At 39.0% G+C, this 13,619-nt stretch overlaps 1 protein-coding gene across 1 annotated transcript in view; it reads right to left on the bottom strand.

Annotated features, from left to right (window-relative positions):
• Window positions 1-4,802: 4,802 nt before the first annotated feature.
• The window catches only part of akap6 (A kinase (PRKA) anchor protein 6), a 210,068-nt gene continuing 201,251 nt past the window's right edge, over window positions 4,803-13,619 (bottom strand). Inside the window, exons 13-15 of the mRNA XM_052146055.1 lie at window positions 9,295-12,345; window positions 7,248-7,367; window positions 4,803-5,811 (exon numbers count right to left, since the gene is read on the bottom strand). Coding sequence (XP_052002015.1) covers window positions 5,770-5,811; window positions 7,248-7,367; window positions 9,295-12,345 — 3,213 coding nt within the window. The 3' untranslated portion in view covers window positions 4,803-5,769. The remainder of the gene's footprint in view (window positions 5,812-7,247; window positions 7,368-9,294; window positions 12,346-13,619) is intronic.

Consider the following 13,619-nt stretch of genomic DNA (forward strand, 5'->3'; position numbering starts at 1 on the left):
TTACATCTCAAAAACACCTGGAAACGTAAACAATTTGATGAAAAAACTTTCATCAAATGAAAGTTTTTTTGTGTTATTTAAAATGTGACAACTTAGTCCAGCTGTCCACATACGTGGACATTCATTTTTAGGAAAAATATTTGCTCAAGAATTTTATTTGCTCAAGAATAAATTAATAAATATAAATGAATGTTTATTCAGAAACTGAAAGTAGCATTGAAGAAGTGTATTCTCTGTCTGTATGAATTGCATTTTAATGTATTACTTTTTAATAACTTAAAAGAGCCAGACAAAAACAAAATAGCACCAGATCATCGCCTCTTATAAAACTGTTCATGCAATAAATATGTGAAAGATCTGCTGCAATCTGTGACATTGTACTGTATGTAAACATACTGTAATACAACCAGTTTAATGTAACATCACATGTTGTTGTATTATTACTATATATTGTCCAGTTACAAGACTTACTATAATGAAACTGTCATATTATAAAATAATAATGTAAACATGGCTTGACATTGGCAGCATAGATCTGAGCATCCTCTAAGCTTGAGTTCCAAAGCATTTGATGCTTTTTTCACACTGTCTTTCAAAGATCATTATTACTTTGAAACACAAAAGCTAGTGCTGTATAGACATTCTGTCAAGTGTCTCTTGATGTATAACTCTGTGTTACGGTGACATGCCACCTTTAATATTGTGTCTTTACATCAAACCATCCTTACAGCATTCAGACTGCAGCTCAGCGCTACTCGTGACATCAGAGCGGATGTGATTCGAACATGTTTGCATTGAAAAAAAAAACAAAAAAAACAGGGAGAAAGGACAAAAGGGATGATTAGTTAAACTGATTGTTTGAACACTTCAGTATGTGCATCTTTGCGAATGCCAAACATAGCAAGTTTTATACAGTTTAGATCAAAAGCAGAATAGTTAAAGCGTAAAGTTTTCTGTTTGTGTCCACTTAACTAAAAAGGCATCTTTGACATTTTGAAGGTCACACTCATGTTATTATCCCATTTGAACTCAAGTGGAAAAAATCGCCCACAAGTTGTCTTTTTTGTCACATAATGTCATGTAATCAACAGCGATCTTTTCAACAAAGAGACTTCAACTTATTCATTTTTCCATCTCTGTCTGAGCAAAGTCTCCAAATCAACATTGTGACTGGCTGTAATTGCAAAGCCACCATGGTTGGATACACATGACCTTTATTACCTTTAAAGCCATTTCCATTTCATACAAAAATGTCCTGTTAATTGCGAAAAGGGGAATAATTTGTTCACCATGCTATGTTTTGAAGACAATGTAAGAATTCATTTCCATCCTAATTTATCAATGCCATCTTTCACTGGCAAAACCTTATTTTAAATATTAACACGGATTTCCCTCTCAGATGTAATATGGATACATAGCATTCATTCGGGACACAAGGGAATATTTATTATGAGATTAAAGAGGTCAGACCATTTTTATTTGTCTGTTTTTCATTGTATTTGTGCGGTTTGCTTTATTGGAGATTTTCATTTATTTACTTCTTCACAGTGGATCAGTATAAGTGAGCATTACAAATGATCACACCAGACACTAAAAGAGGCCAATGTGGAATTCAAAATCTGTCATTATGTCCTCCTAATTGTAATTAGATAACGTTTTCCTAGATGTTGTGCCATCTTTTCAGTACATGATGAGTTATGTATGCATGCGTGTCAGACTGGACTGACACACACACACACACACACACACACACACACACACACACACACACACACACACACACACACACACACACACACACACACGTGTCCAGAGTTGCACTTTAATTATTATCACTTTATACCTGGCTGCTTTTGGAGTGGTGGTGGCGTAGTGGGCTAAAGCACATAACCAGTAATCAGATGGTTGCTGGTTCGATCCCCACAGTCACCACCATTGTGTCCTTGAGCAAGGCACTTAACTCCAGGTTGCTCCGGGGGGGATTGTCCCTGTCATAAGTGCACTGTAAGTCGCTTTGGATAAAAGCCTCTGCCAAATGCATAAATGTAAATGCTACCCCAATAACTGCTATGTGCATAGAACACTATCTCATATTATGTTATGTTTACATATGGAATTTTTAGAAACTGTCATCTTTTTGCAGTTTCTCACTGTGCCCATTGTCCTGTTAATATTTAGTAATTTATTGTACTGTCCCGTACTTTTTGCACACGTTTACACGTGCACTTTATTTAGGTATGTTATTTAGTTGTGTAGTCTCATGTGGTTCTGTGTTTGTCCTATGTTGTTTTTATGTAGCACCATGGTCCTGGAGGAACGTTGTCTCGTCTCACTGTGAACTGTACTAACTGTATATGGTTGAACGACAATAAAAAACACTTGACTTGACTTGACTTGACTTCACATAATCAGGGCGGTCAGCATTGAGGGACAACCAGGAATGTTATCCTGGGTTATTTTGAAGAAATTTTGTCTCTGTACAGTATGAAAAAATGTCAATCATGAGACTATAAGTGTATTTTGAAAATATGTCCAGGTAACATTTTGTCAAAACTAAGCCAAACCAAACCAAACCAAACCAAAACAAAAACAAAACAATTTTAAAAAAAATAGCATAAAGATATTGTATCCTATTTTAAGGACCATTAATATTTTTTGTATTGAGACATTATTTTCCCCAATTTTCATTCCTGTAAAGCAATTTTCGGTATAACGTTATTATTATCTATCTGTCTGTCTGTCTATACTGTTGTATGATACATATATTAACCGTCTTTACCGTCATGAAAATAATGTCAAAAAATCTTAAAGGAATATTCCGGGTTCAATACAAGTTAAAATCAACAAACTGCATTGTAGGCATGATGTTGATTACCACAAAATAATAATTCAAATTGCAGTTCCAGTAAAGCACTACAATGGAAGTAAATGGGGCCACTCCATAAACGTTAAAATACACAAGATGTATGCGTTATACATTTTTTGTTTTGCATGATAAAATCAGGGATTTACGAGCATTACAGCATTTACCAGTTTACAGGGTTTAACATTGTTACATTGTATATTGTAAAGTTGAAATACGGAGTGGTGGTGGCGTAGTGGTCTAAAGCACATAACTTGTAATCAGAAGGTCACTGGTTCGATCCCCACAGCCACCACCATTGTGTCCTTGAGCAAGACACTTAACTCCAGGTTGCTCCGGGGGGATTGTCCCTGTAATAAGTCACTGTAAGTCACTTTGGATAAAAAGCGTATGCCAAATGCATAAATGTAAATATTGGTAATAACTTTACACAGATATGGTTTGAATGCGATTTTATCACATTCAAATCCTCTTAACATGTATAATGTTAACATTTTGTGGAACCATGGTTACTCAACAGGGATTTTTCACTTTCAAAATGTCAACAGATCAATATTGAGGGAATGCTCCGGGATCAATACAAGTTCAAGGGTTCACTCAAAAATGAAAATTCCTTCATCATTTACTCAACCGCTTGCCATCCCAGATGTGTATGACTTACATTTTTCTGCTGAACACAAACAAAGATTTTAGGAAGAATATTTTTACTATAAATCTCCATTTTCACTTTCACATTTTGAAAGTGAAAGTAAAGATTTATGGTAAAAAAGGACTTAAATATTGATCTATTTCTTACACACACCTATCATATCGCTTCAGACGACATTAATTAAACCACTGGAGTTATATAGACTACTTTTATGTTTCCTTTATGTAATTTTTGGAGCTCCAAAGGTCTGGTTACTATTTACTCATATTGTAAGGAACAACAGAGCTGAGACATTCTTATAAAAATCTCTGTTTGTGTTCAGCAGAAAAAAAGAAAGTCATACACATCTGGAATGGCATGAGTGTAAATGATGAGAGCATTTTCATTTTTGGGTGAACTATCCCTTGAACTTGTTCTGAACTCGGAGCTTTTCTTCAGACATACTGTATTCTTAACAAGTTTTGTGAGATTCACTAATGAACAGTAATGAAGAAGCCAGTGATATTACTTGCACCCAAAACACACTATCCTCAATTTCATAAGAAACCAGAAGCATGCTTTCTCAGCATTTCATTCTCACAGACTGATTTCGTTCCGGTGCAAGTGCACTCATCATCAACAAACACGCATCTCCTGCAGGAGCCGATGGACGATTATAGCAGAGAGCTTATCATCAGGCCACGAAGCAGCAATCAGGGGAGCGCTTGATTGGCTGTCGAAGAGTTCCAGCAGTTCGGATGCCACTGTATATATCTGAATCTCTGAGGACCCATCACGCAATCTTCAAATCCATCAAGACTTCCTGTAAACAGCATATTAGCCATGAAAATAACTGGCTAACATCTGCTTTAAATGCTCGGGGTCTACTTTAAAGGTGGTACGCTATGTTATCTCATCCATATTCAATGAAAATTATTTATTGTGAAAACATTCAAATAAAGGTTGTACCACTTCATACATTTTTTAAAGCATAATGAGGTTAATTAGTGGCAAAATATTGGTATCATAATGTGTTAGATGTGTGTTAGAATAGGTATCAGTATCGGCCAAGAATTTTCATATGGGTACATATCTAAAAATAAAAAAAACAGGCATTTCCTAATTTTACAAATCAGATTCACTTCATGTTGACTTTAAAAAACAAAGTTGATGTCTGGCAAACTGTCCAAATGGTGCCAAAAGGTGTTTTTTTTTTTAAAGTTGACACCCTCTAAAAGTCATAATTAATGTATCATTTCCTTACTGCAACAAGATGATGCAAAATATTGATACTGAATGCCATGGTCAGATTGGGATTCATTAAATTTGGTTTATTTATGGAAGTTTTCTTGTACATAATTCACCATGCAGTCTAACAGTTGGCTATTTATTCATATCACATTACACAAACAGTCATACACAAACATGAAGTAATTATGACATCATTAAACACCAGGGTTTGAACGTACAGTTTACATATTTACAGATGCCCATTCGTCAATATCAGCCTTTTCCACACATCTGCTTTCTCACCAATGACTGGAAACACAACAGGGAAAAGCAGTGTTTTTAACAAAACGTAATAACTGCAAGGCACAAAATTTTACGTTTATACATTTCTATGTTCTCAGAGAGTAAAAAAAAAGCTTTATCGCATCAAACTGCCAAAAATCACATGCCACGCAACATTATACAACCGTGATGTTGCATAGAAATTGTGGCGCTACGTCAGTCGTTTTCCAAAAAACCTTGAAGCCTGGTTTATAGCCTAAAATATGGCGATCATGACCTCACGTGCCATTCTAGACTGATTATGGCCACATTACTGATTATCATTTCCTAAAACCACAACTTGGTTGGGGCGACCCTCAAGTAACGCACCTCAGCTTTGACCCTAACGGTTGCAAACAGCTTGATATTGGTAGCTGGCTGATCAGATATAGTATTAGCAGGTAATGATGGATATAACAAGAGGTTTTAATGTGAATACATGTGAACTTAAGTGTCAAACTGGATAAGGATGGTGGCAGACTGGTGAGGTAGCTCGGTCCAGGGTGGAGCTTGGAGTGGTGGGTCACAATAAGGTCACCAGTGGGTAAAGATCTTAAAGCAGCAAGGAGGAAGAGGATGAGGGTGCTGAGAATGAAGGATTGAGGTCTCTAAAGTGCCAGACTAGTGGCCCATGCACTAAGATCCAAGAGGGCGTAGATTTCAGACCCCAAAGTCACCATGCAGAGATGGCGGTGTGTAAGACTTCAAATAGCTTTAACTAGATCTGTTAGGGTTTACACACAGGCGCAGATAGGCTTCCAGAAAATCTCTAGAAGAAGAAGAAGAAAACACAGATTGAGTTAGTTACACTGCAGAGTCTGCAAACGACTTGAATTAAAATAAATTGCATCTACTGACATCTTTTGTGTGTGTGTGTGTGTGTGTGTGTGTGTGTGTGTGTGTGTGTGTGTGTGTGTGTGTGTGTGTGTGTGTGATGTGATATATATATATATATATATTTTGCTTGTTTGGTCCTGGTCCCCTCTGTGTCATATTTGAGGCTGCGGTACATTTCATTGTGTACTGAACTTGAATGGTTGAAGGGCTGATATGATTGTGTCTGCGGTTGAGAGACAAATAGTTTGTTCTCTCTGCTGTTTACTGTGTCCCCAAACCCTCGGGCGTTTGCTTAAAAGCGTGCAACACACCAACTACTAACATTCTTCAACATGACCTTTCCTTTGGATTGTAATACCATTATCATGGCATCTATGAATTTAAGAACTTTTGTAGTCTGGGTCATATTTTCTTATATCTTGCATAGTTTTGTGCATGGTTTTAGTGGATGAAGGCATGTCATGCCCTGTCCAATCTGACATCTGTTGGTATGCTGTAGTAAAATACTGAACAGTTTGATCCTAACTTTGCATATTAGCTTCATTTTATTGCACTGCAAAAATACTTAGTCAGTTGTTGCCTTGTTTTCTAGAAAAATACATATAAACATCCTTGAAACAAGATACTATATATTTACTTCAGAAGCATTTGCATTTAGCCTTGTTTTCCCCCTGCTGTCCATTATCAGAACAAACCCATTTTTAAACTTCAACCCACCAGTTGAGAATCACTGTTCTAATGTTATGGAACTCAAGTTTTGTGTGCTTGCCAATTCAGTTCAGTTTGTCAGATTAAAATGTGCACTATGTTCTTGCAGTCTGGACTTTTTTCGTTTTCTATCTGCTGTATATGCTTTTCATCAAGAAAAATGATTGCCTACTAACACACGATCATTATTCTAGCCCTTCTCTGATGAGGGCACAACAGAGACCGAGAAAGAGACAGTCACAAAGAAAGACTGAGAAAAATGAGTACACAATTTGAAGGCCAACCCCATTGGATATATAGACCATGCTACGTAATGAACGCCTTCCAAACCAATTTACTGGTAAGGGAGTCGTTATTGTAGAAAGTACATTGTCTTATCATTTAAACCATAATGCCAAACTGGGAATTTGTGTCATCGCAATGCAAGCCTTATGGATTTAAGCTGAGTTTCACAACCCACAAACAATGGAAAACACAAAACAGACTCATTTCAAAACACGGTGCTACTAAATCACGCAGTATGGAGCGCAGTGGAAAATGGGGTTGTTTGCAATGTAACGTTTCACTTCGAAAAGACCCTGCAGACGTTTTTTTCAGAGGTATGGTTGAAAAGACCGGGAGGGAGCAGTTGAGAGTTGAAGTGAGTCTTATAGCACATACTTTGACCTGAGGCCTGCTGCTGACTCTACTCCTTCCTGCAGATGAGCTATCTGTTTGCGGACCGCTGATTTGAGCCTTGCGGCCCACTGCAACACCACTGCCGTTCTCTGACCTTGCCAACTGAGACAGAATAGAGAATAAGGAAAAAGTTCAATTAAAGTTTTATCCATAATTTACTCCTTTTGTTAAATGTATTGTTTTTTTTTTATCCCCTTTTTCTCCCAATTTGAAATGCCCAATTTACACTACTTAGCAGGTCCTCATGGTGGTGCGGTTACTCACCACAATCCGTGTGGCGGAGGACAAGTCTCAGTTGCCTCCACTTCTGAGACAGTCAATCCGCGCATCTTATCACGTGGCTCGTTGTGCATGACACCGCGGATACTCACAGCATGTGGAGATTCATGCTACTCTCCGCGATCCATGCACAACTTACCACATGCCCCATTGAGAGCGAGAACCTCTAATCGTGACCACAAGGAGGTTACCCCATGTGACTCTACCCTCCCTAGCAACCGGCCAATTTGGTTGCTTAAGAGACCTGGCTGGACTCATTTTCTTTGAAAGTTTCGAAAGTGCGTATTTCTGCACAACTAGTGTCACCAACAAAAATGCTAAAATATTACTTGTTTTCAAACAGATTTCTTGAATGCGCTCTCCATCTGCCATTGGTCGGAAAACAGAGAGTCCCACCCCAAATTCATGCCATTGATTGAACCTCATTTGCTGTGTCGGCTTGGTCTGGATACTCAAACTACCTTTAATCACCTACGAATGGCTTACTTATAGTAGACTCTACATATTAAGCTGGGATATTTTAACATTGAAAAAATAACACACATAAACCTTTAATAGACCTTTTTCACACTTTGGGTTTTGGAATGCGGAAGTAAACGTTTACAGGGTAAACTTTGACAGCGTTGAATGGGAGCGAATGGGAGATCACAGCAAATATTAGTTTCACTTGCTCATTTGCTCCAACACCAAAAGAAAATATCCACTCTTACATTTGAATGAATTTACAGAAGAGGAAAAAATAGAGAGCAGTGGATTAAGACAGTAAAATGCGAGAAGATGCCAAATTTAATGACACTCTCTCAGCAGCTCTAATAAAAAAACCCTCCCAGCTGTGGTAATTAGATTTTTAAAACTAATTCCAAGATAATATAACACAAAGCATAATGTTATAAATTTACACTCAATATTAAAAAAAATGTATATTCTAAAAATATTTGCAAAATTTACGCTGCAAAATAAGGCATAAATGCGTCATCACAGTGTGTGAAAAGGTCTATTGTATTGTTAAACTCCATTTCCACTATTGTAATTTTACTTAATATTACTTCTTTACACTATTTATAAATTAATTTATCTAAATACTATATTGTACACATCTAAGATGAAAATTATTTGGCATTACAAATGTACAGTTGTTTGTCATGCCAATAAAGCATACTACAATGAAATTGAAAACTGAGAGACAGTCAGAATTCAGAAAGATATACAGACAGATAGACAGAGTAAAATATATCTAGCTATTTTAATTAAATCAATACACCCTTACAAGTAAAACCATTTAAATTAAACCGATGACTAAAACCATTAATGCTGTGTTTTCTGTGTCAATGATTCGCTGAAAAGTAGGAACTTAATTTGCCAAATATAAGGTCAAATGTGGGATTTGCAGACAAAGCTGGAACCAAGCAGAGAGAAGTTTGCATATGAAATAGGAAACTACTTAAAAAGAACACAAATACATGCTAATTCAGTCATGAAATTAAGTAATGATCCTCGCTGCATTCTTGCTTATGAATCATAATATAATCTGACTGATTATGATTATTCTGTTCTGTAGACCTTAAAATTTTAAATCTATGCCTGCAAATCCTTCTTCTATTAGCCCTTCAGGGGAAAAACAGAGAGGAGGGGTGAGAGAATGAATAAAAATCCCCTCTTAAATATTTAGTCAATGAGATGAATTCAGAAGAAACGCACACCGCTCTCATTACAAGCAGATAGAGTTTGGTGTTATGTCAGAAAAACACACCTGTTTATGAGTCGACTTGGCTTCCTGAAGAGAGCTGCGCCCTTTTCCGACATTCTTGTGTCTCATCAACTGTGAAGCAGGGGCCTTTTCATCGCTATCAGTCTTCCTTATCAGTGGACAGTTAATTTTAGGATTAATATAAAGGGTGCCTTCCTCCTTTAAAGGATTTGTAGTGGAGCAAGAGACTCTTATCTTAGTCATTACAGGGGAAATATTGGATTCAAGCACTTTAGTATCTGCAAAACATTCAACAGTATCTATCGGGGTTTCACATGGTAAAGGATTAAGATAAGCCGCCTCATTATGGCACTCTGGCTGGCTACCAGCTACACCTGCTTGAGAAATACCATCTGATTTTTGGTATTCATCACTGGCCGATGGAGGTGTTGGGCTCGGGATACCGAAGGTGCCTTGTCTCATGGTCCGTTTGCTAACGGACATGCTGTAACAGAGAGGAGGGCCTAGGTACACTTCCTCGGTGCAGGCCTCAAAGAGCGGCTCTTCGTCACGCATATCTGGCGTACTGAACAGGATCGGGGTGCTGCTCTTGTCCTCTGTGCAGGTGCTGACCTCTCCACAGTCGCTGTCGTGCGAAGAAAGCGACAGATAGGAGTAGAAGTCTCCCTTGCGAAGGTTGATAAGCCGATGGGAGTGCTCAAGGACCTTTTCTCTGATCTGAGACACAGGTGTTGGGCTAGAAACCTCCGTGGGCTGGTCTGTCTGTGCCTCTTTGGTTTTCAGGGCCACAGATGCCATATCAATGATCTCCATGACAAAATTATGGACATTTTCGCTCTTGACATCTTCAGAAATGAAAACATGGTGACTACAGGTATCTGAAGAGCTTTCTTGATGGTTCTCATGGACATCATTTAGAAAGGAAGCGAGTTGCTTCTCTCGGCTGTGAGCGTGTGCGGCTAACTCCGAGCACTCCTCCACAGGTGAGATGGAGGGAGATGGACGGCGAGAACTGTGACAGGGAAGCTCACCTTTCAGTTGTCCCTCCAGTGACGACTCTACAGAGTTTAAGCTGAGCTGTTCGCATGAGGACGGAGAGGTGATGGTTAACATACCGCTTTTGACAGCATTTACAGCATCCATCATGTAACACCCTTTAAATGACTCCCCGGTCCTAAAAAGCAGACTTCCATCTTCCCTAAGCAGCTCGTCATCTTCATTATTTCCTTTGATGGGAGCGCTCTCGACATTACCATTCTCCATATCGTCAACAAAGCGACTGATATGGCTTCTGGTGGCGTCTCGAAGTTTGCCTTCCACCTCTTTTTGCGTAAAGCTCTCGTTTTTAGCATTAGTGTTCACTTCCAAGAGCTTCAGTGCAGAATGGCATAGAAAATGCTGATCGTTGGCGGTCTTAATGGGTGACAGGATTTCTCTTGACAAGGTGCCACACTGCAATTCATCCACAAGATCTGCCTCATTTTTCTCTCTACACTGAGATCTGGGCTTTATCCAACTCTGAAATTCGCCCTTCATATAGTCCATTCCAAGAGCAAAGGAACCTTCAATGTACTCTTCCTCTGATGTTACGCTAGATTCATCATCTTTAATACCAAGCTCTTCTTCGGTGAGAGTCAGAGTAGAGCTCGAGAGAAGATCGCTGTCCTCCTCATCGTCGGTGCATGCCGAGGTGCAAGAAATATTGACGACCATACTGATGCTAGCATCAGCCTCTTCGTTTTGTTGCTGGCTACGACAATGCTTTCTGAACGATGCATTGGATTCCATGCAGCGGTTCATTTGTACAGCCAGGTCTTCCGATGCCACCGATGAGTCTTCAGTGCTGCTCAGCTCTGTTAGAGAGGCTGCAGAGCTCTCGTTAATGGATGAGGGAGCGCCAGCCGAGCGTGACCCACGCCACAGTGAGCTGCTCTGGAGTGTTACGTCAGAAACGCTACGCGTCATCTTAAGGGCAAGAGGGCTTTGGATGTCTTCAAGGCGTTTGAGCAGATCCAGAGTTCTTCTGCTGAGCTCGCCTGTGGGCTCCACAGCCGATCCAAAGCTTCTTAGACTTTCCTTACTACCTGCATCCTCTGCGCTCTTAGATGGAGTAAGCCAGCTTTCCAGGGAAGTGCTACGAGTTAGTGTCTCTTTGCTTGATGGAAATAACTCTCCTACTGCATAAAGGGAGTCAAGGGAAGACCCTTGGGATAGTTGTGTGAACTCCTTTTGGAGAATTTTGTTTGTGGTTAACTTATCATCATCTCCCGTGCGATGGTTTTTGCAGTAAACTTCAAGGCTCGGGCCATGGCCATTGATGAGGATCTCCACTGGTTCCTTGCGGTGTTTTTTTTTGCTTTCCCAACCCTCCACTCTCTCTTTTTTCAACATATGCCATTGTTGATCTCTTTTCCCAATTGTGAGACTGTCTCCATATTCTGCACACTTTTTGGCACGTTCCAAAACCCTATCTATATCCTCATCGGAGACTCTGTCTCCATTTAGTGAATCTTCTTGGGTGGGTGGAGTGAGAGTAACACAGACCTTTGGATCTTCACTTTGGAACAGCAAACAGATATCAGAGTTACCAATAGTTTCTGTGTCTCCTTCGCTGACTATCCCACTTTCGCTCTCTGATCTCCTAGCCGACTCTGATAGCAGCGCCTGTTTCCCCTTCAAGAGTTCTCCAAGGATATCAGGCAGAGATTCAGGTGAGGAGAACGAGGAATCCATGCTCAGACTCTTCAATAGTGGCTGCTGGGCTTTGGCTGAAGATGATTTATGGTTATATTGGGGTTGCTGGTAGAGTTCAACTTTATGCAGGCCATACACCTGATAAACATGGGAAGATGTAGCATTCGTCTCCGCAGTGCCCAGGATTGTTCTGCAATGTGTGTCATTTGGCCTTGACTCAGAATGTCTCAAAGGCTCTTTTGGGGAATAAAGGTGCATCTCCGATTCAGGGCTTTGCTTATCTTCACAATCCTGTGACTCCAAATTGCTGATGGTCATGTCCATCTCATCCCACTCCCATGAGTCTTCTGTCAGGCCATGGAGGTCCATGAGTGAAGGCTCAATGAGGTTTCCTGGGACCTGTAAGGGACAAATTTTGTCAGAGATGGCACAAAAGAGTTCTACCAACAGTTCTGATCACAGCTGGCCTTTCCGAAGGTTTGTAATTAGATCAAATGCAAAATGAAAGGGGTAGTTTACCCAATAATGAAAATACAAATTTCCTTAAATTATGGTTGAACTATCCTTTTAAGCTTTGACACAGAAGTTTTTGTTTAGATACAGTATGGCCAATCTGTACAACACATAATTACACAAATTGCTTTGCTTCTTGTTAATGCAGGAAGGGTCTATTTATGTTATCCTTTTTATCTCATTAATCTAATAAACTGGCAAATCTAACACTTGCTTTGAATGTCATATATCCAATATAATGAATTTTTATTAGATTTTTGTTTATGCTCTTTCTGCTGATGAGCGAAATACTAATTCAAAGGCTTGCATCGCCAGCGCATGATAAAACCCTCGACTGTGAGAACAATCAATCAGTTTAATCAAATAAAAATAATTTAATTAGGCTGCCTCAGCTAGCTTTTGTACCCCAATTGCACCACATAACATTTTAATCAGATAGACTAATTATAAATGCCAGCTATGCTATTACAAAAGTCATTAGTTTTGCCATTTTGTAGAAATTTAAACAAGACGGTACAGTATGGCTAAATGGAGTCCATTGTCAAAAAAGTGGAGCTCTTAGGCCACACTTTAAAATGTATGAATTGTGTTGCATCACCACAATATCAAACCAAGTGGAATCTGAAAATGTAAAATTGTGTTTCCTTATGCAATGATATTCATAAATTGAGAATGGCTTAAGTTTCCAAATACTAATACAGTAATTACTTTACAGTTTAATATTGAAAGTCCTCAGTTAATTTTAATCAGTGTTTACCCACTACATTGAGAGCAGGAACTTAAAAACCATCATCCCTTTCACTGACCTTGGAATTGAATTCATGATATCCAGACAAAAAAGAAATAAAAAATCCTCCTAAAAACAAATGAAAGATTTAGGACAGAAAAAATAATTATCATACTCCTAACACTGGTTGTGATCAAAGCCTCCGGAAGCATTCAACAGGCAGCTATTTTATCATTTCATGAAGTGTATTGTATTTACAAAAACAAACTCTACCTATTCTCTACCTATTATTTTTCTTTTCCTCTGTTCCGCACACAAAAAGTGAAATTGCACTTCAGCGCCGCAAGGTCAGGCTGCGAGAGGGTCGAGTAATTTGTCTTACCCGTGTGAGTGGACATTCACAAACAGGTTGCGAGGCTGATCTGTGTGCAGT

This window comes from Xyrauchen texanus, chromosome 16 (assembly GCF_025860055.1).
Source record: "Xyrauchen texanus isolate HMW12.3.18 chromosome 16, RBS_HiC_50CHRs, whole genome shotgun sequence".
Taxonomy (NCBI): Eukaryota; Metazoa; Chordata; class Actinopteri; order Cypriniformes; family Catostomidae; genus Xyrauchen; species Xyrauchen texanus.